Source organism: Balaenoptera ricei, chromosome 15 (assembly GCF_028023285.1).
Source record: "Balaenoptera ricei isolate mBalRic1 chromosome 15, mBalRic1.hap2, whole genome shotgun sequence".
NCBI classification, from domain to species: Eukaryota; Metazoa; Chordata; class Mammalia; order Artiodactyla; family Balaenopteridae; genus Balaenoptera; species Balaenoptera ricei.
Window position 1 is genome coordinate 69,491,445 of NC_082653.1, and position 20,638 is coordinate 69,512,082.

The following is a 20,638-nucleotide window of genomic DNA, read 5'->3' on the forward strand; positions in this document are numbered from 1 at the left end:
GGGGAGGAGATATTTTGCAGACACATTGTACATACTATTACTATCCTGTAAAGAGTAGTTGCTGTTTTGAGAAGATAGGGGGAGTATTTTGAAATCAGCTTCACCATAATGTTGGAGTATTGTTCATCTTCAAGACAGAAGAAACATATGAAGCTACACTTACTCGCTTTTTTCCCTCATACATTTTGTTTAATTATACATTGGAAACTAACAAATTTCTGGAGGAATTCCCTGGTTTTGGCTGTAAATTATGTGGACTTTACGCAGCCAAAATAGAAGCTTTTCCTTTACATGGACGATTGCGTGGTTATTTCTTGAATATTTGAATTGATCCCTTGAAGGTCAACATTTTAAATGTGATACAATTGTTTCTTTATGCTATAGACTTGTAGTCTGTCTGCATTAGAAAAAGTTTTATTTAAACAACCTAATTTGTTTGAACACAGACTACATGAATTGTGTAAATGTATAAAGTTGTTTGCAGGAATATACCAATGTGTATGTTTGGCAGAGGGGAAAATTGTTACCTCCTGAAATCATTGTATATGCCATGTTTTGCGATAAGATTGCTTGCAATTTTCTGCTCAACAATGTGTACCTTTTGTTTGGGAAAGCACTAGTGATGGATTAATTTTTAAAACAATAGACTTAGTTTGCAAATTGTGCCTTTAGGGGAAAAAAGGCAAATATTACAGATCAGGCAGATTTTTGAGGGCCAAGAAGGAAGTTCTCCAGTTTTCCGAAAATCATTTTTTCCCTGCTATCAGAAATGTAAAACCAAATTGAGCAACCAAGGTTAATGAGTTAGATGAGTTTTCCATTAGTGCTGTCCCTATCTTGTCTTTGGCTTTGTTATAGGTTTTGTCCTTATCCCCTAGAATGTATCCCCCAAAATGTCCTAGTAACAAATACAGCTTTTTAAGCTCCTGTTGTGGGAAAAGTAAACATTAAAGTTGATGATTCTAGAACATGAAGTGGCCTAAAACCAATCTCTATAATTTTTTTAATGCAAAGTGGTTTAGCATAGAGTTAACATCTTTAGCAACTTATAGTTCACTGTTTTAATTCATGTGTACTGTAAGGACCATATTTGAGTTTTGGTCTATTCCTACCATTGTTTCTTTGTGGGAAGCAGTTGCGGAGTTTTGGAGGTTTGGGGGATTTTTTTTTTTTTTTAAACTATTTGTAAGTTACTGTTTGGGTTCAAACAAATTAGTTGTTCAACATCTGTAATCCAGTTTTCTGTAAATGTTGCTGTTGTTCTAAGCTCTGTTAATGTTAAGCATTCTTTGTATATAAAATTACAATAAAGTGTTAAAACTGGTTGCTTGTTTTGTGGATGAATGTAAAGCTAAAACCTAATGAATGGCTGATGTGAGTGCTAGATGCTTGAAGATTCAAGTTATTAGGACTCACTCCCTTAGACCCTGCTTATATCTAGACTATTGTATGTAATACCTTAAAGATAAAGTTCATAAATCTTTGGAGAGTTGGATTTAAAATTTGAATGCTCAGTGCATGTGCTTTGCACTTAGTTTGAAATTTGACACCACTACCTAAAGAGCCTTCTGACTTCTAGTATCTGCTGCATAATATGTTCAATTGTTCTACCCCCAACCCTACCTCCAAGTTATATGCTTGACATTTGATGCTTAATGCTGTGACACTTGAACTATTTTTAAGACTTAGAAACATCAAGTGTTTCTCTCCTAGCTTAATCTCAGTTTTTAACTCTTAGAAGAGTAGTATGCAAATCTTAAATGTAAGGTACAAACAGGGTCTAAGGTTTGAGTGCCCCCAGAAAGACTTTCCTCAGCACCGTAGACACCCAAACATCATGTAATGACCTAACGAACTCCCAGTGCCTCTTCTAGGTTATATTTGTAAATAACTGTTTTTATGCAAGATTAGATACTGCTCTTTACAGGATGAGTGGTGTTGTCTTTGGCTGTGTGGTCTTAAATGTGTTTCTAATGTGTGTGTCAAATAATTACCTGTTAAACAGACTGCCAATCTGGCTGAAGCCAATGCTTCTGAAGAAGATAAAATTAAAGCAATGATGTCGCAATCTGGCCATGAATACGACCCAGTCAAGTAAGTTCATAAATACTTTATACTAATAAGGTACTTTGGGGTGGGGTCTCCTCCCCCCATATCAAAAGCATTTTTTTCAAGTCTTTGTATACATGTAATTTTTTTTTCCCCTTTCAGTTACATGAAGAAACCTCTAGGTCCACCACCTCCATCTTATACTTGTTTCCGTTGCGGTAAACCTGGCCATTATATTAAGAATTGCCCAACAAATGGGGTAAGTTCAAAGTAGAAGCTATGATACACCTTATCTTTCTTAAAATTTTTTCTTAGCCATATTATTTTTCTTGGTAAATACTGCCTTCTCTATTACAATGGCAAATGAGCTTAGCTTTTAGAGCCAAACTGCCAGGCTTCAAATCTTGACACTGCCACTGAATGAGCAAGTTACGTGATTTCTCCAAGCCTGTTATTTCTTCTCTGTGAAATGGAGGTAATAATAGTACTTACCTCACATGGCTGTTGTGAGGATTAAATGAGATCATATATGATGTTAGCACTGCGTGTTAGCTAATATTAAATAAAGGTAACTGCTTTTTCTCTTCCTCCTCTCTCCTTTCCCATACATATAGGATAAGAACTTTGAATCTGGTCCTAGGATTAAAAAGAGCACTGGAATTCCCAGAAGTTTTATGATGGAGGTGAAAGATCCTAACATGAAAGGTGCAATGCTTACCAACACTGGAAAATATGCAATACCAACTATAGATGCGTAAGTATTCAAATTAGGTATGATCTATGGAGACTACAGTCAGTCCAGGTGATAGTGTTTTATTTAATCTTGGGCTTGTAAGTTGGCTACTTGGATTCCTTATGAACGTTGTATACCAAGACTTAGTCTCAACATGTTGCATTTCTGTGTTAAGAATGAGAGGCTGCAGTCTGCTCCATTTAAAGCAAATTTAAAATGGATTTGGGGTTTTTTGCTGCCAGTGAGTGCCACTTCCCTTGTGGTCTTCTAATTTTTCTTTTTCTGTCATTCCCTGCTTTCTTCCTCATTCACATACATACTCCCACATAGTCTTATATGCTGTTTGCATCCTTTAAAAGAACAAGACAAGTATCTTAAACTTTCTGAGAAACAGGAGGCTTAAGAATAAAAGTTCTGCAAGATATCAAGGCAAATTTAAGTGCCAAGATTAAAGGAAATGCTGAGGTATCTTGAATAAGTTTGGATATACTGTGTGAGTCTTAAGATTCTGAAGTGTGGTTTATTTTATAAACCATTAGTTCAGATCAGCTATAGCTCTATAAGCTATACCTTAATGCTTATTTTTAATGTGTTTTCAGATTTTATTTTATGAGCCAATTTTTAATGAAATGAATAGACAGTAAACCTAGAGGCATAGTTCAACTAGATAACTTCCCATTTTATCTGCTTTTATTCATACATTTAATTACCTTTTTGATTACCGTCAACAGTTGTAAACTCTCACAATATAAAACACAATATTAAGTGTTCTTTGGAATATGGTTGGCTAACTTAATCGTGCATAAGAATCTCTTACAAAACTGTGTTAAACAACCTGGGTGCCCTGCCCCGCCCCCAGGGGTTATATGATGAGACTCTGAGTCTGCCTTTTTTAACAAGTCCTCGAGGAGATTATGAGTTTAGGGGATCCTTAGGGCATACCTTGAGAAACATCAATTTAGAGAATAGATGTCCATGGTCTTAGTGACAAAATGTATATTAAGAACAGTTTTCCTCAGCTTTATGCTATATTGTCAGATGTGGTGAGCAGGTAAGGACAATGAAAATGGCTATGCTTACAAAATGATACTGAAAAAAGATTGTGTTTTTGAGTAGGTAAATACATTGTTTTTGAGTAAATACATTGTTTAGTTCACAGATAAGAATTAATGTTTTCCTAAACTCCCAACCCTGCTCACTTTCTCAACTTCACTCCCATCTATTTTTTATCAGTCTACCATCCTGTGTTTTTGTGGTTCATCTTAGAGCAGTTTGTTGTTACGCTGTTTCTAATTCAGACATTTCATACATGCTTCCAAACAGCTTTAGGTTGAAATTGATGACTTTTACAGACACAGTTTAAGAGCAGACGGCTAAGATATGGGAATGTGTGTATATCTGTAGCTGATTCACTTTGTTATAAAGCAGAAACTAACACACCATTGTGAAGCAATTATACTTCAATAAAGATGTTTAAAAAAAAAAAAAAGAGACGGCTACATATTAATATAATATGTAGATATAAAAGTATTTAAATAGAAATTTGTGTTGGAAAAATTAACATCACCTGTGAACCCCTACTAATAATTAACTTCATTGCTTTTGAATACTGAAATACAAAAGCCCATTTGTGCCAAACACAGAGCAAATACTGGGGAAAATGGGAACCCAAATATTTTAAGTGAAACTTTCACCCTCTCCACTAACACCACTGATAAGCAACTTAGACTCTTCTTCTGTTTCTTTTTCTATCCTCTCTTCTCTTCTTTTTTTTTTTTTTTTCTTTTCTTTTCTCTCTTTTGGGCAGTGGGAGACTCCTCTTTCACAAATTGGGAACAATGGGGCATAAGCAAATTGATACATATTTCTGGAATCGTGGTGATGTCTATGGAGCAACTGCAACACAAATAACACACCTAAGGTACCCTGCTCTGTCCAGATGAGATTCTTTCATTTTCAGCATTGAGATGAACACACCCTGTTCCAGAATGAAACAGAAAGGATTTCTCTAGGAATTCCTGTGTTTTACAAATGTGCATGATTACAGAGAAGATGAGGGTGTTGGAAGCAGTGGTGATAAGTCTGAGAATAGAATATTTTGGTTTTTTATTTTTAATATATTTAATACCCAACATTTCTGCAAAGTACATTTCTACGAAAAATGGACCTCCAAATATCTGAGGTGTTCCTTTAAATTTTTTACACATATTCTAAATATTTAAGTCATGAATATTTCTTAATTGACTATAAATAGATTAATCTCTCTTAAAATGTTAAGTATAAGTAGACCACTGTTTTTTTTTTTTTTTTTTTTTTTTAAATATTTATTTATTTATTTGTTTGTTTTGGCTGCACCAGGTCTTAGTTGCGGCAGGCGGGATCTTTCATTGCAGCGTGTGGGATCCAGTTCCCTGACCAGGGATCGAACCTGGGCCCCCTGCATTGGGAGCACGGAGTCTTAACCACTGGCCCACTAGGGAAGTCCCTAGACCACTGTTTTGAAGTCTAATTCTGGCTATTAATTACTGGTGTGATTAGTGTCAGTACCAATTTTAGTTTCCCATATTGTGGTATTCACATTAGTACCTTCACAGGTTTTGGGGACTGTTAGACTATGGAGGAAGAAGAAACAATTTTTTTCCCCCAAGAAACATGGTAGTAGAGAAAATAATGATTAGGGTGTTGTCATAGCTTAAGCTCAAATCCCGTCTCTGCCACCCATATAAATATAACTTTGTGGCACTGATTGTGTCGCTTTACTTCTCTGGCTCTCAGTTCTTAGAGTTACAGATTCGAAGATCCTTCTAGCCACTTTGATAGCATTTTTTTTCTTTTTTGTTATACTTGTTTAGGATTTTGTTTTATATCTTTTTGTTTAGGGGAGGATGTTCGTAACTGCTCGCTTACTTTGGGAGGTACACACTTGTGTAAACTGATTTGACATTGTACTGAATTATAAGTACCCACTGTGGTATAGTAGAATATATAAATTTTTTTGGAAATACTTTGCCTTAACAATGTTAAAACACTAAAACTTCCTTTTACAGAGAAGCATATGCAATTGGGAAAAAAGAAAAACCACCTTTTTTACCAGAGGAACCATCATCATCTTCAGAAGAAGATGATCCTATCCCAGATGAATTGTTGTGTCTCATCTGCAAAGATATTATGACTGATGCTGTTGTCATTCCGTGCTGTGGAAACAGTTATTGTGATGAATGTAAGAAATGTTGAATCTTTGACAGTACATAATTTAGAGTATGTGTATTTCCTTGGAAAGGCTGTTAGCAATATTGTATATTTTAATAATAAAATATGAATTATTGATAAATTAATCAATGAGCATTTAATAACTTTTTGTTGCTACTTTTTTTTAAAAAAAACAACCTCCTTGTCCTTTTAAATATTAGAATTGACCACCTTCTTTACCTTCATCAGGGTGACTTTACTGAGGTTTTATAAAATGTAGGATTTTTATTTCCTCTGTTTTAAATGGTATACAGAAATTTAAAAGCCTTTTGGGCTTTAGATATTCCAGAAGTACTTTTAAATGATATCTAAGTCCCTCTCTAGGAATGTGAAAAATAGCTTATTCTAAAATTCTTAAGTGTGATTGAGAACTACTCTGTAAAGATACTACGCAACATTTGCCAAGGGGTTACTTGTGACTTTTGTCTCGAGTCATTTATATTCTATTAGCACTTGATTTTTTTCTGCTACTTATCTTAAGTTTGTCCCTTCTTACCCAGGTGAAAATGATGTCATCTGAAAATTTCATTGCTCAGTCCTGCTCTGGTCTTTATCATTTCTAAAGATAGTTTGCGGGGACTTCCCTGGCAGTCCAGTGGTTAAGACTCCACACTTCTACTGCAGGGGACACAGGTTTGATCCCTGGTCGCACGGCCACAAAAAAAAGGTAGTTTTGGAATACAAATCTTTCTTATGGGGCCTCTTCAGTGAAGACCAAAGTCAAGAAGAGGTCACTTAAGACTTGTTTCAGAGTGTGTCTTGAATTTAACAGACCGCTTATGATTGGATTTTTTGCAACACTGAAGCATAGTCAGTGCATCTATAATTTAGTATTGGTTCTTACCTGCTGTGCTATAGATGTCTCTGATTTCCTTGACTGAATAATGCTTCTGTTATTTATAATGCCCTTTTCTAGTGATGCTTTTTTTCTTAGCACCACACACCTTGTGGGATCTTAGTTCCCCTACCAGGGATTGAACCCGGGCCCTCGGCAGTGAAAGTGCGGAGTCCTAACCACTGGACCACCAGGGAATTCCCAAGGGATGCTTTTTTAAAAGCCCTATATTAGCCATATAATGTTTTTGTCTCTTTCTAGAGTATCTCTTTATTTCTTTTTTTTTTTTTTCCCGTGTAATATTCCGATTACTAGCTAAACAAAGAGAATGGTATTTGGGAAAGAGCATCTTTTCTCTCAGTTTAAATGTTTGTTTAGCTTATATCCGTTACTTCTGTTTTTAAGGTAGAGAGAGGTTAGAGCAGAGGAGTACTATCAGGCGAGAAATTTTACTTTTAAATTTCTTAATCTAAGAATAGAAATGGTTAGTGATGCGTGCTTGGAAAACAGTAATGTAACTGAACACATGTAAACTGTCTTTTTAATTCATTCACTAAAAACTGGGTTCCTAACTATGCTTCTGTTAATATTTAAAATCTTATACATAGGTATAAGGACTGCTCTCTTGGAATCAGATGAACATACATGTCCAACATGTCATCAGAATGATGTCTCTCCTGATGCTTTAATTGCCAATAAGTTCTTACGACAGGTAGCTATATTTGTATCCCTTGTTATGAAAAATTTTTAAAAATCTTTTAATTGATTTAACTGTACTTGAGTAAATACTGCATTACATTTTTCTGCATTTTTATGTTTGGTGTCTGTAGGCTGTTAATAACTTCAAAAATGAAACTGGTTATACGAAAAGACTAAGAAAACAGTTACCTCCACCCCCACCCCCAATACCACCTCCAAGACCACTCATTCAGCGGAACCTACAACCTCTGATGAGATCTCCAATATCAAGACAACAAGATCCTCTGATGATTCCAGTGACATCTTCATCAGCTCACCCGGCTCCATCTATATCTTCATTAACCTCTAATCAGTCTTCCTTGGCCCCTCCTGTGCCTGGAAATCCATCTTCTACCCCATCCCCTGTACCTGATATAACTGCAACAGTCTCCATATCAGTCCACTCAGAAAAATCAGATGGGCCTTTTCGGTAAGTCTATGTATATTTCTCACTGTTAGGAAACAAGTGAGATCAGTGATGTAGTTTTTTTTATTGTATATTGCTTTAACAGTTGTTTTAGTGACCTTCAGTCTGTTGCATCCCACTGTGCTCAGTAAGGTGGATGACTTGTAAGAAATGACCTAGTCTTTGGGAATTCCCTGGCTGTGGTTAGGACTTGGCGCTTGCACAGCTGGGACCCAGGTTCGATCCCTGGTCGGGGAGCTAAGATCCCACAAGCCACACGATGCAGCCAAATTAAAAAAAAAAAAGAAAGAAATGGCTAAGTTTTACTGGAGGAACAGACAAATGAAGGAGATTCATTTGCAAATTATTAAGCATCCCAAGGTCAAAAACTATACACATTGCCAGCAACTCATATTAAATGTTGAATAATATCCCATAACAGCTCTGCAGTTCACAAGACGGAGAGGTCACTTATGGTCACCTCTTATGGTGGTATTAGAAAACAGTAGATTTGAGCAGAACTAAGAACAATTTGGATAAATAGAGAAAGAGGGGATGAAATACTGGTAGAAGTAGAGAGGTCAGAAATAATTGTTTTGGAGCATAATTATGTAGGAGAGTAGTGAAAACTCACTTAAATCCTACCACTCCTGAAATGAAAGGGACCTTTATAATCCAGTGGTTCATAAAGTCTTAAAAAATCAACCAGCTTTTAAAAAATAGATGCCAGGGGTTTGTTCCCAGAAACAAAATCTTTAGGAGTAGGACCTTTACAAGTATATTTAAGAAATCCCTGTAAAGTATTATATATAGGATGGATAAACAAGGTCCTGCTGTATAGCACAGGGGACTATATATTCAATATCGTGTAATAAACCATAATGGAAATGAATGTGAAAAAGAATGTATATATATATGTATAACTGAATCATTTTGCTGTACAGCAGAAATTAACAGAACATTATAAATCAACTATACTTGAATAAAATAAAATTTTTTTTAAAATCCCACTTACCTAGTTCAGCCTTTTATTTGATTAATAGTGGGAATAAGGCCCAGAGAGTTCATTGACTTATCTAAGGTTACCCTTTTGATTTAGTGGTAGAGGTTTGGAAGTAGAATTTACTCTTAATCCTTTATTTATTTATTTTGTCTCTCAAGTTTTTTTTTTTTAGGTTTACTAGTCTTAAAACTGAACCAGTTTCTATCATATCTATCATAGATTGTACTTTTTAATGAGGCTCCTTCATTTTACATTTCACTTACATATGAAGAACTCTTCAAAAGTCCAGTTCTCTCTTACTTTCCCCAGAAGTTTTCATCATCTTTGATGTAACTCATCTTAATGCAAGTGTGATGGATAAACAGTTAGTAACAAGATGTGATTTTTACTCTTTTTTTTTCCTTTGATAATTTTTACTCATTACATGTAAAAGTAAACTTTATAATCCTATTATCACAGATTATGTATTCCCGAAATAAGAATATTTGTGTAATGCAGACATTTCCTTCAGGTCTATTATTTTTCAAACTTTGTGAGTATTATATATAGAGGCCTCTTAAATATGACGCAAATCTTTGTAACATGGAATTTATTCTTCAAAAATATGGAAAATATTGCCTTTTTTTTTCCAGTTTTATTGAGAAATAATTGACATACATCACTATAAGTTTAAGGCATACAGTACAGTGATTTGACTTACATATATTTTGAAATAATTACCACAGTAGGTTCAGCTAACATCCATCTTCTCATGTAAATACAATAAAAAGGAAAAAAAATTTTTTTCCCTTGTGATGAGAACTCAGGATCTGTGCTCTCTTAACAGCTTTCCTATATACCATACAGCTGTGTTAGCTATAGTCATCATGTTGTACATTACGTCCCAAGTACTTATTTATCTTATATAAGTGGAAGTTTGTAGCTTTAATCCTCCATTTCTGGTAACTTGTTAATGTATTGTAAATTATATTATTATCTAGGGATTCTGATAATAAAATACTGCCAGCTGCAGCGCTTGCATCTGAACATTCAAAGGGAGCCTCTTCAATTGCAATTACTGCACTTATGGAAGAGAAGGTAAGTTTCACTGGCTTTTAAATTTGGAGATTTTTTTTATTATTATTACAGTAGAGTTTTTTGTTTCGTTTTTTAAACTATACCTTTTTGTGTTTTTTTCCTAAAGGGTTACCAGGTGCCTGTACTTGGAACCCCATCTTTGCTTGGACAGTCATTATTGCATGGACAATTGATCCCCACAACTGGTGAGTAAAATCATTTTGGTTTGAACTTTTTTCCTTAAAAAATAATTTTAACTTTATTTAACCTGTAATTTTATATTTACTTATTGTTTTTGTTTATTTTTGTTTCCAAGGTCCAGTAAGAATAAACACTGCTCGTCCAGGTGGTGGTCGACCAGGTTGGGAACAGTAAGTATATGTCTCAAATAATCTTCAGATGATTGCTTTCAAACCGGATAATGGAAATTACAGTCTAAGCAGTGTGTGCTGAGTGTCTTTTATTGTAAACTCTTTTATATGCCATGTTAACACAGTTTTTATGTAAAATGTCACAAATTCAAGACTATATGAAGAATTTTTCTAAAAAAATGAGTAATTCTTTTCTGTAATAATAAGATGTAAACTCATGTAAATTCTTTTTACTTTTATGACTTAACAAATGGTGATCTTGGCAGAATCTCAGTTAATGAACAGATAAGAATTACTTGAAAGAATATTTTAAATACTGAATCAGTTATTATGCTAGTAGATTAAACTTTTTCCTCTTTAATTTGGATGTTTTTGATTTGAGTAAATAAACACATACTAAGATTAAAGTCTTTCAAACACAGAATTTCTCATTTTGACTAGCTATGTTAATGAAATTTTATTGCATATTAAAATCTGTAGGGTGTGGGACACACTGCTTTTTGAATGATCCCTGGTGTTCTCCTTACTTGCTGCAAGTAATAAATCCTTCCATCTCCCAGAAGAAAAAACAAAAAATTATTTAGGGTATGATTTTCTACCCTGAAGTACTAAGAACTTTGATCTTCTATAGGATGTTCTATGGCATTAAAAATCAGATTTATTTATTGTTTTTATATAATTATTTCTGTTTATGTAACCCATATAAATGGGCTCATATATTTATGTAAACTGGCTTATATTCTAAAACTTTAATCTTTTTGTTTGAAAGATAAATCAAACTTCTTATAGAAAAAGTATGTTAGAAAAAGTATGTTAGTTGAGAGACTAGCAGAATATATCAGTAGAAAGAACGCAGGATTTGGAGACAGACCTGGGTTTGAGTCCCAGCTCCTGCATTTGCTAGCTATATGACATTGACAATGGGTGTGTGATTCTACTTCTCAGCCTCCATTGCCTCATCTGTAGAATTGTAATGGTGCTACTTACCTCACATGTCAAATGCCTCTGCATAGTGCCCAGCAGATAAAAGGGCTCTTTTCCTTTTCTATAACAATAAGTTCATAGAGTAACTTATAGAATGCTAATTATAATACAGTATTACATAAAATATATATTGAAGCTTAATTGTTTATAATATGTTAATCAGAAAGAATATTTAATTTTAAGTAAATATACCACTTGCTCATATCTCTATCTGAAACAAGTTTAAGAATCAGGATCAGAGAGTAAGGAAAAGTTTTCAGAATAGTTAAAATAGGTATATTAAAGTCTACATACGAAAAGGTGTGTATAATACTCAAGCCTATTTTATCCTTCTTTCCACACAGTTCCAACAAGCTTGGATATCTGGTTTCTCCACCACAGCAAATTAGAAGAGGGGAGAGAAGCTGCTACAGGTAGGCTTGCTAAAAATCTTCAAAAACAGTAATCTGATGACACACTGAAAAATATAACACAAATTAAAGCACAGTAGTGGTAGGGGGAGTGGGTTCATTTGGTTTATACTTTCCTCGCTTAAATCTTAAGAAGTTGCCCTTAAGAGGCCTATAAAAGAATAGGTTCCATTTAGTATTTTCTTAATATATATAAATTTATTTATTTTTGTCTGCGTTGGGTCTTCATTGCTGCATGCAGGCTTTTTCTAGCTGCGGCGAGCAGGGGCTACTCTTCGTTGCCATGCGCGGGCTTCTCATTGCTGTGGCTTCTCTTGTTGCGGAGCACAGGCTCTAGGCACACGGGCTCAGTAGTTGTGGCACATGGGCTCTAGAGCGCAGGCTCAGTAGTTGTGGCGCACGGGCTTAGTTGCTCCGCAGCATGTGGGATCTTCCCGGACCAGAGCTTGAATCCATGTCCCCTGCATTGGCAGGCGGATTCTTAACCAGTGTGCCACCAGGGAAGTCCCTACATTTAGTGTTTTAAATGTTGGTTTTTTAAGGCTGCATCTTTACTACTCCTTCCCAAGGACTACTTTCTCCCTGTCAACACACAGCAGAATACTGGCTTACATTTACCCTGTTGAGTGTAGAGGGCGGTCAGTAAGGCCCAGACAAACTAAGGTGTCGATTTAATTTAAGATGGATGTTAACCAGCTCAGCTCCCAAGTGCGAAGAAGACTTGCATTTATTTCTCCCCTAGACTCAGTTATCCCCATCTTCTACCATCTTCTCTTCCAAAAGGAGAGGCAGATTGTTAGGGGCCCTTGCCCAAAAGATGCACAAGCAGTGTTAATCTAAGAAGTAAGCCATATAGTTCTTACTATCTGGGTCATACTTAAAGGGTATCTTCTAGTGCTTCAAAGAGAATTGCTAAGCTTATGAAAGATAACTACTGTTTTGTTGCTAGATCACATATTTAATAAGAAGATAATATTTACTAAATCAGACTCTCTGAAAAGAGGCCTGAAATCTAAATCCCAGCTGCTGCTATTGTATACCAGTTACCTATAATTTAAAGATCCTTTTAGCTTAACAGAAATAAGCTCACTTTTTTAAAGAAGCCACTGTTTCTTTGATGAGGCAGAATTTAGAAACTTTGGCCAGCACTGTTAATTTTAACCTAACCCTTTGAGAGAAAAAGTGAGATTTTCAGTTGTTAATTACAAATGTTAAAACTAGTATTTATTCTACTTTGTTTTTAAATAAGTTTATTTGTTAGTTTTTGGCTGTGTTGGGTCTTTGTTGCTGCACGCGGGCTTTCTCTAGTTGAGGTGAGCAGGGGCTACTCTTCGTTGTGGTGCGCAGGCTTCTTATTGCGGTGACTTCTCTTGTTGCGGAACCCGGGCTCTAGGCGCGCGGGCTTCAGTAGTTGTGGCATGCAGGCTCAGTAGTTGTGGCGCACGGGCTTAGTCGCTCCACGGCATGTGGGGTCTTCCCAGGCCAGCGATCAAACCCGTGTCCCCTGCACTGGCAGATGGATTCTTAACCACCATGCCGCCAGGGAAGTCCCATGTTTATTCTACTTTGAAGGGTCTTATTTCCTCAAAAAGATTATAGGAAGTGGGTTTTCTTCATTTAAACTTTTGGTCTTGGAAGGCATTTTGGGGAGAAATAGGTCACAGAGACATTAACCTGTCAGTTCCTTTAATTGACAGTTTAAGAAGTAATGAGATCATTGTGGAGTGATAATTTGGACTTCAGGAAAGAGAACTTTTTAGTATGGCATCTCCATATAAAGAAGGCCTTGTAAACTTATCTCAGTCCCTAACTGGCCTTAAAAGTTGTTTTTAACATATAAATTATGTTACTTTTACATATAAACAATATCAGTGTCCCTGTGCTTATTTGAATAGTTGATTCTTTTCCATTGTTTGTGGATTGAAAAGATTATGAGTAGAAAAGATAAGCTCACTTGTCACAGATGCTTTAATATCTTGGAATTTATTTTTCCAGAAGTATAAACCGTGGACGACACCACAGCGAAAGATCACAGAGAACTCAAGGCCCATCACTACCAGCAACTCCAGTTTTTGTACCTGTCCCACCCCCTCCCTTGTATCCTCCTCCTCCCCATACGCTTCCTCTCCCTCCAGGTGTTCCTCCTCCACAGTTTTCTCCTCAATTTCCTCCTGGCCAGCCACCACCTGCTGGGTATAGTGTTCCCCCTCCAGGGTTTCCTCCAGCTCCGGCCAATTTATCAGCACCTTGGGTATCATCAGGAGTACAGACAGCTCATTCAAATACCATCCCAACAACACAAGCACCACCTTTGTCCAGGGAAGAATTCTATAGAGAGCAACGACGACTAAAAGAAGAGTAAGTGTTTGAATTTGAAATTACTCTACACTTTCATTTTCTGATGTAACGTTAAATAGGTATCTTTGGAAGCATTTTCCAGTGTTTCCAGTTAGTGTAAGAAAAATCACCTAAAAACTAAACAAAGCCATACAAACAACTTCCTCAGGGATTCCTAGTTACTTATAAAGTGGAAAACTAATGGCAATTTCATTCATTTCATTCATGATCTAATTACATTTGTCTTGTTAGTTTTCTTAAATGGTTTTTGTTAACTTTCGCTCTTTAACTTTATTTTACTAGGGAAAAGAAAAAGTCCAAGCTAGATGAGTTTACAAATGATTTTGCTAAGGAATTGATGGAATACAAAAAGATTCAAAAGGAGCGTAGGCGCTCATTTTCCAGGTTAGTGTTTTGCAAGCCTTCACAACAGAATTACAAATGGGACTTTGAATATCCAGGGATTAGCTATGGATATAAATAACATTGCAGTGATGGAATTTTTCTGATTCGGTCTAGGTTTATAAAAATGGAAATGTAGCTTATTTCCCAATATCTGTTTATTGAAATATCTCACTGTAAATGCTATTGTGTAGAACTAGCAGTTATGGGGATTAAATTGCCCTTGTCCCTTGAAGTTATTTATAGTGTGAAATAATTGGGAAATGTTTGTGGAAGGAAAGAAATAGGGGACTAGCCAAAGATTACATTTCTGAGGACCCTTTTACCTAAGGCTACAGCTTTCTGCTGGAACATTAACCTGTGTGATTATGAACTAACAGTAGAATACAAGTTGCTTTATTGATAGAAAAACTGAATTATAAATATTCCCAGGAAGTTTGTTTAAAAGACTTATTTTTTATGCTTGAGATATTCCTTTTAAAGCCAGACTGTTGGCCACCGTAGGACAAAAAAAGTTACTCCTACTTAATAATCAGATAGGAAGTAATGTTTACATTTAATTGGCATTTTATTTAATGTTAGGTCATATAACTCACAGTACATTAATGCACTTCACTCTAATTGTTAAGATTTCACTTTTGTTTTATAACAAGTGATTGCTCTGATCTTTGTGTACTTTATTCCATTCCAATAGAGGTCACTGTGCCTCTTTAATCATCTAAGATGAAACGATATAAAGAAATAATGAACTGTGAGGAGAACATACTGAAATCTGAGAGTCTGTATTTTATTTTGTATATATTTCTCAACTATCAACTATTGTTTTATTTTTGCTTTTAGGTCCAAATCTCCCTATAGTGGTTCATCCTATTCAAGAAGTTCATATACTTATTCTAAATCAAGATCTGGTTCAACACGATCACGTTCTTATTCTCGATCGTTTAGCCGCTCACATTCTCGTTCCTATTCACGATCACCTCCATACCCCAGAAGAGGCAGAGGAAAGAGTCGAAATTACCGTTCACGGTCTAGATCTCACGGGTATCATCGATCTAGGTCAAGGTCACCCCCATATAGACGGTATCATTCACGATCAAGATCTCCTCAAGCATTTAGGGGACAATCTCCTAATAAACGTAATGTACCTCAAGGAGAAACAGAACGTGAATATTTTAACAGGTACAGAGAAGTTCCACCACCTTATGACATGAAAGCTTATTACGGGAGGAGTGTTGACTTCAGAGACCCATTTGAAAAAGAACGTTATCGAGAATGGGAGAGAAAATATAGAGAGTGGTATGAAAAATATTACAAAGGCTATGCTGCTGGAGCACAGCCTAGACCATCAGCAAATAGAGAGAACTTTTCTCCAGAGAGATTTTTACCACTTAATATCAGGAATTCTCCCTTCACAAGAGGCCGCAGAGAGGAGTACTCTGGTGGACAGAGTCATAGAAGTCGAAACATAGGTGGCAACTATCCAGAAAAGCTTTCCTCAAGAGACAGTCACAATCAGAAGGATAATACAAAGTCAAAAGAGAAGGAGAGTGAAAATGCTCCAGGAGATGGTAAAGGAAATAAACATAAGAAACACAGAAAAAGAAGAAAGGGGGAAGAAAGTGAAGGCTTTCTAAACCCAGAGTTATTAGAAACTTCTAGGAAATCAAGAGAGCCAACAAGTGGTGAAGAAAATAAAACAGACTCATTGTTTGTTCTCCCAAGTAGAGATGATGCTACACCTGTTAGAGATGAACCAATGGATGCTGAATCCATTACTTTTAAATCAGTGTCTGAAAAAGACAAGAGAGAAAAAGATAAACCTAAAGCAAAAGGTGACAAGACCAAACGGAAAAATGACGGATCTGCTGTGTCCAAAAAAGAAACTGTTGCAAAACCTGCTAAAGGACCTCAAGAAAAACTAGATGGAGAGCGTGAAAAATCTCCTCGATCTGAACCTCCACTTAAAAAAGCCAAAGAGGAGACTCCAAAGACTGACAGTGTGAAATCATCATCTTCCTCTCAAAAAGATGAAAAGATCATTGGTACCCCCAGAAAAGCTCACTCTAAGTCAGTGAAGGAACACCAGGAGACAAAACCAGTCAAAGAGGAAAAAGTGAAGAAGGACTACTCCAAAGACATCAAGTCAGAGAAGCTAACTAGTAAGGAAGAAAAGGCCAAGAAGCCCAATGAGAAAAGTAAACCACTTGATAGCAAGGGAGAAAAAAGAAAAAGAAAAACTGAAGAGAAAGGTGGAGATAAAGATTTTGAGTCATCTTCAATGAAAATCTCTAAATTAGAAGTAACTGAAATAGTGAAACCATCACCAAAGCGCAAAATGGAACTTGATATTGAAAAGCTGGATAGGACGCCTGAAAAAGACAAAATTTCATCATCAACTGCTCCAGCCAAAAAAATCAAGCTTAACAGAGAAACTGGTAAAAAAATTGGAAGTACAGAAAATATATCTAATACAAAAGAACCCTCTGAAAAATTGGAGTCAACATCTGGCAAAGTTAAACAAGAAAAAATCAAAGGAAAGGTCAGGCGAAAAGTGACTGGAACTGAAGGATCCAGCTCAACACTTGTGGATTATACCAGGTATTTGATAATGGGCGGGTGGAAAAAGTGGAATATGTTAATTAAGAATGTATTGATGTTGGGGGTTAGCTGGTTACTCTGAATTGTTAAAAGATAAGTAGATTTTGGGGGTGAGCCACATTTGTTTTTATATAATCATACACTTAAATCTTTATATCTCAGAGCAAAATAAGTGGCTTTTGAAAGTTAAAAGGACATTTATCATGTTTAAGTTGGTCTTTTTATACTTATCAATGTTTAATAACTGTAAGTTCTTCATTAATTAAAAAATATTTTAATTCTTTTTAGTACCAGTTCCACTGGAGGCAGTCCTGTGCGGAAATCTGAAGAAAAAACAGATACAAAGCGAACTGTCATTAAAACAATGGAAGAATATAATAATGATAACACAGCTCCTGCTGAAGATGTTATTATTATGATTCAGGTTCCTCAATCCAAATGGGATAAAGATGACTTTGAATCTGAAGAAGAAGATGTTAAATCCACCACACAGCCTATATCAAGTGTAGGAAAACCTGCCAGTGTTATAAAAAATGTTAGCACTAAACCATCAAATGCAGTCAAATATACTGAAAAAGAAAGTGAGTCATCAGAGAAAATTCAGAAACTCACCAAGGAAGTGAGCCATGAAATTACACAGCATGAGGTCAAAAGTTCAAAAAACTCTGCATCTAGTGAAAAGGGGAAAACCAAAGATCGAGATCATTCAGTGTTGGAAAAGGAAAACCCAGAAAAGAGGAAGAACAGCACTCAGCCAGAGAAAGATAGTAATCTGGACCGTCTGAATGAGCAAGGAAATTTTAAAAGTCTGTCTCAATCTTCCAAAGAGACTAGAACTTCTGGCAAAGAAGATAAGCATGATTCCATTCGAGGTTCCTCAAATAAAGACTTCACTCCCAACAGAGACAAAAAAACTGATTATGACAACAGAGAGTATTCAAGTTCCAAACGTAGAGATGAAAGGAATGAATTAACAAGAAGAAAAGACTCTCCTTCTCGCAGTAAAGACTCTGCAGCTGGACAAAAAACTAAGCCAAGGGAGGAGAGAGATTTGCCTAAAAAAGGAACAGGAGATTCCAAAAAAAGTAACTCTAGTCCCTCAAGAGACAAAAAACCTCATGATCACAAAGCCACTTATGATTCTAAACGTTCAAGTGAAGAGACAAAATCTGTAGATAAAAATCCCTGTAAAGATCGTGAGAAACATGTGTTAGAGGCAAAGAACAATAAAGAGTCAAGTGGCAATAAATCACTTTATATACTTAACCCACCGGACCCACAGATTGAGAAAGAGCAAGTTACTGGGCAAATTGATAAGAACACCATCAAGCCTAAACCCCAGTTAAGTCATTCCTCTCGACTGTCCTCTGACTTAACTAGAGAAACTGATGAAGCTGCTTTTGAACCAGATTATAATGAAAGTGACAGTGAAAGCAATGTATCTGTAAAAGAGGAAGAAACTTCAGGAAAAATTTCTAAGGAACTGAAAGATAAAGTAATGGAGAAAGCAAAAGAGAGCCTGGACATAGCAGCAGTCAGCCAGGTAGGTGTAACCAGGAGCCAGAGTCAAAGCAGCCCTAGTGTCAGTCCAAGTAGAAGTCATAGCCCTTCTGGAAGCCAAACCCGAAGCCACAGTAGCAGTGCTAGCTCTGCAGAAAGTCAGGACAGCAAGAAGAAGAAGAAAAAGAAGGAAAAGAAAAAGCACAAGAAACATAAAAAACATAAGAAGCATAAGAAGCATGCAGGCACTGAAGTAGAATTGGAAAAAAGCCAAAAACACAAACATAAGAAAAAGAAGTCAAAGAAGAGCAAAGATAAAGAAAAGGAGAAGGAGAAGGATGACCAAAAAGTGAAATCTGTCACTGTGTAAAAGGGCAGATTTTAAAAATTGACTTAATTACTAAGTCATCTGTATTAAATTTTGTTATAATGTAAAGAGATTCAAGCCTTGTAAATAATGATATGGAAGACCCTGTGCTGCACTTAAAATATTGCTGCTTGATTATTTGATTTTTACATCAGAGCTTTATAACACGAACTTTTGTACAGAATTGTGAGTTGTGACCATGTAACATGAGAGGTTTTGCTAGGGCCTATTATTTTTAACCACCATTAATTAGTTGGGGTGGAGTTTACTGTGAAATTTTCACATTTGAATTTTTTTAATTGCCTGGCAAAAGCTGATATCAGTTCTAAAATATCAGCAGAATGATTTGCTGAATTCATTACAACTCCGTTATGTCACTTTTTGATTACAATAAAAGTTTTCAGTAAACTTTTCAAATGTTGAATATTTGCCTTATTTGAAGGAAAGTGTGTCATGTCTCTTCCCCCTTCCATTTCCATATTTAAAATATCCTTTGAGACTTTAGTATAAGCTGAATAGTATAAGCTGAACTGTATATATAAAATCCTGAAGTAAACATGGAAAATGTACTTCATTAGTGGGCTGGTAATAGGTGGCCAGAAATAAGAAATCATGGTTAATCGGAGATCTGGTTGAATAAATCTGGAAGGGTCTTAAAATGTAGTAATTAGAAGTTTGGACTTGAATTTTAGAGATGAGGAATTTTGTTTATGGTTATGTATTTTTCTTGAAACCCTGATAAATGAGTATTAAATTCCTTGATAAAGTACTAAATAACACAACAGTCTGTGGCCTACCCAATCTGTCCAGTTGACAGAAGCAAGCAGCAATAGGTCCAGAAGCACTAGGTAAGGCTACAATGGATTTCCTTAATGGCTCTGGTTTAGGAAGTTTATTGTAAGCAATAAAAGCTATTGAAAGTATGTCGGGAGCTAGGATAAGAATGGTACTTTAGAAACATAGCTGTATAAATGGAGATTAAGAAGACAATGGCTGAAAGCAGGAGAAGACCAGTTCTAGTGTGAGGTAGTGGTCCTAAAGTACTTTGGCAGGAGGCATTGGACTGTGGTAGTAGAAGAGGAAAGGGTTTACATTAGCAGCAACTTTTATTAATTTTCTGTCTTCTTGCCTTGATTCATTATTTCCAGAGTGTACCATATTTACAGTACTGTATACCATTGTTGGTACTCGGTTTTAGATGGTATTCAAACATACTTAAATGTGTGTAATGCAGCATTTAATATTTAAGGAAAAACGAATGATTTAAAGAAAAATTGTAAGGGTGATAATAAGAATGCTATTAACCTCATGAAAGCCGTTCAGGACTGAGTTAAGTTTGGGAAACACTGCGTTTAAATGAAACAGACTTGACTTTAAAGGGCTCTGCTTTTGTTGTGATTCTGAAGTCACATTTTTTTATTCCTAGACATCTCCATCACCGGGGATGGGATGCCTGTTCTGCCCACTGCCAGCCTCACCCCACCCTACCCACAACACATACTTGTATTTTCAGATACTCCAGCGAGACTACACTCTTTTTTTTTTCTTTAATTATTTGTTTATTTTTTGGCTGAGATGGGTCTTCATTGCTGCACGCGGG

The 20,638-nt window shown here is 35.9% G+C and overlaps 1 protein-coding gene across 3 annotated transcripts in view; it reads left to right on the forward strand.

Annotated features, from left to right (window-relative positions):
* RBBP6 (RB binding protein 6, ubiquitin ligase) overlaps positions 1–19,409 on the forward strand; it is a 32,288-nt gene extending 12,879 nt beyond the window's left edge. For 2 of the 3 annotated variants that reach the window (XM_059899041.1, XM_059899042.1), the window contains 14 exons: positions 2,006–2,094; positions 2,212–2,308; positions 2,664–2,803; positions 5,830–6,002; positions 7,475–7,578; positions 7,697–8,034; positions 9,994–10,090; positions 10,197–10,275; positions 10,386–10,440; positions 11,769–11,837; positions 13,830–14,192; positions 14,475–14,576; positions 15,414–17,171; positions 17,460–19,409. In XM_059899041.1, coding sequence (XP_059755024.1) covers positions 2,006–2,094; positions 2,212–2,308; positions 2,664–2,803; positions 5,830–6,002; positions 7,475–7,578; positions 7,697–8,034; positions 9,994–10,090; positions 10,197–10,275; positions 10,386–10,440; positions 11,769–11,837; positions 13,830–14,192; positions 14,475–14,576; positions 15,414–17,171; positions 17,460–19,041 — 5,046 coding nt within the window. In that variant the 3' untranslated portion in view covers positions 19,042–19,409. The remainder of the gene's footprint in view (positions 1–2,005; positions 2,095–2,211; positions 2,309–2,663; positions 2,804–5,829; positions 6,003–7,474; positions 7,579–7,696; positions 8,035–9,993; positions 10,091–10,196; positions 10,276–10,385; positions 10,441–11,768; positions 11,838–13,829; positions 14,193–14,474; positions 14,577–15,413; positions 17,172–17,459) is intronic. The other variant, XM_059899043.1, reaches the window with a different exon arrangement.
* Positions 19,410–20,638: the final 1,229 nt, after the last annotated feature.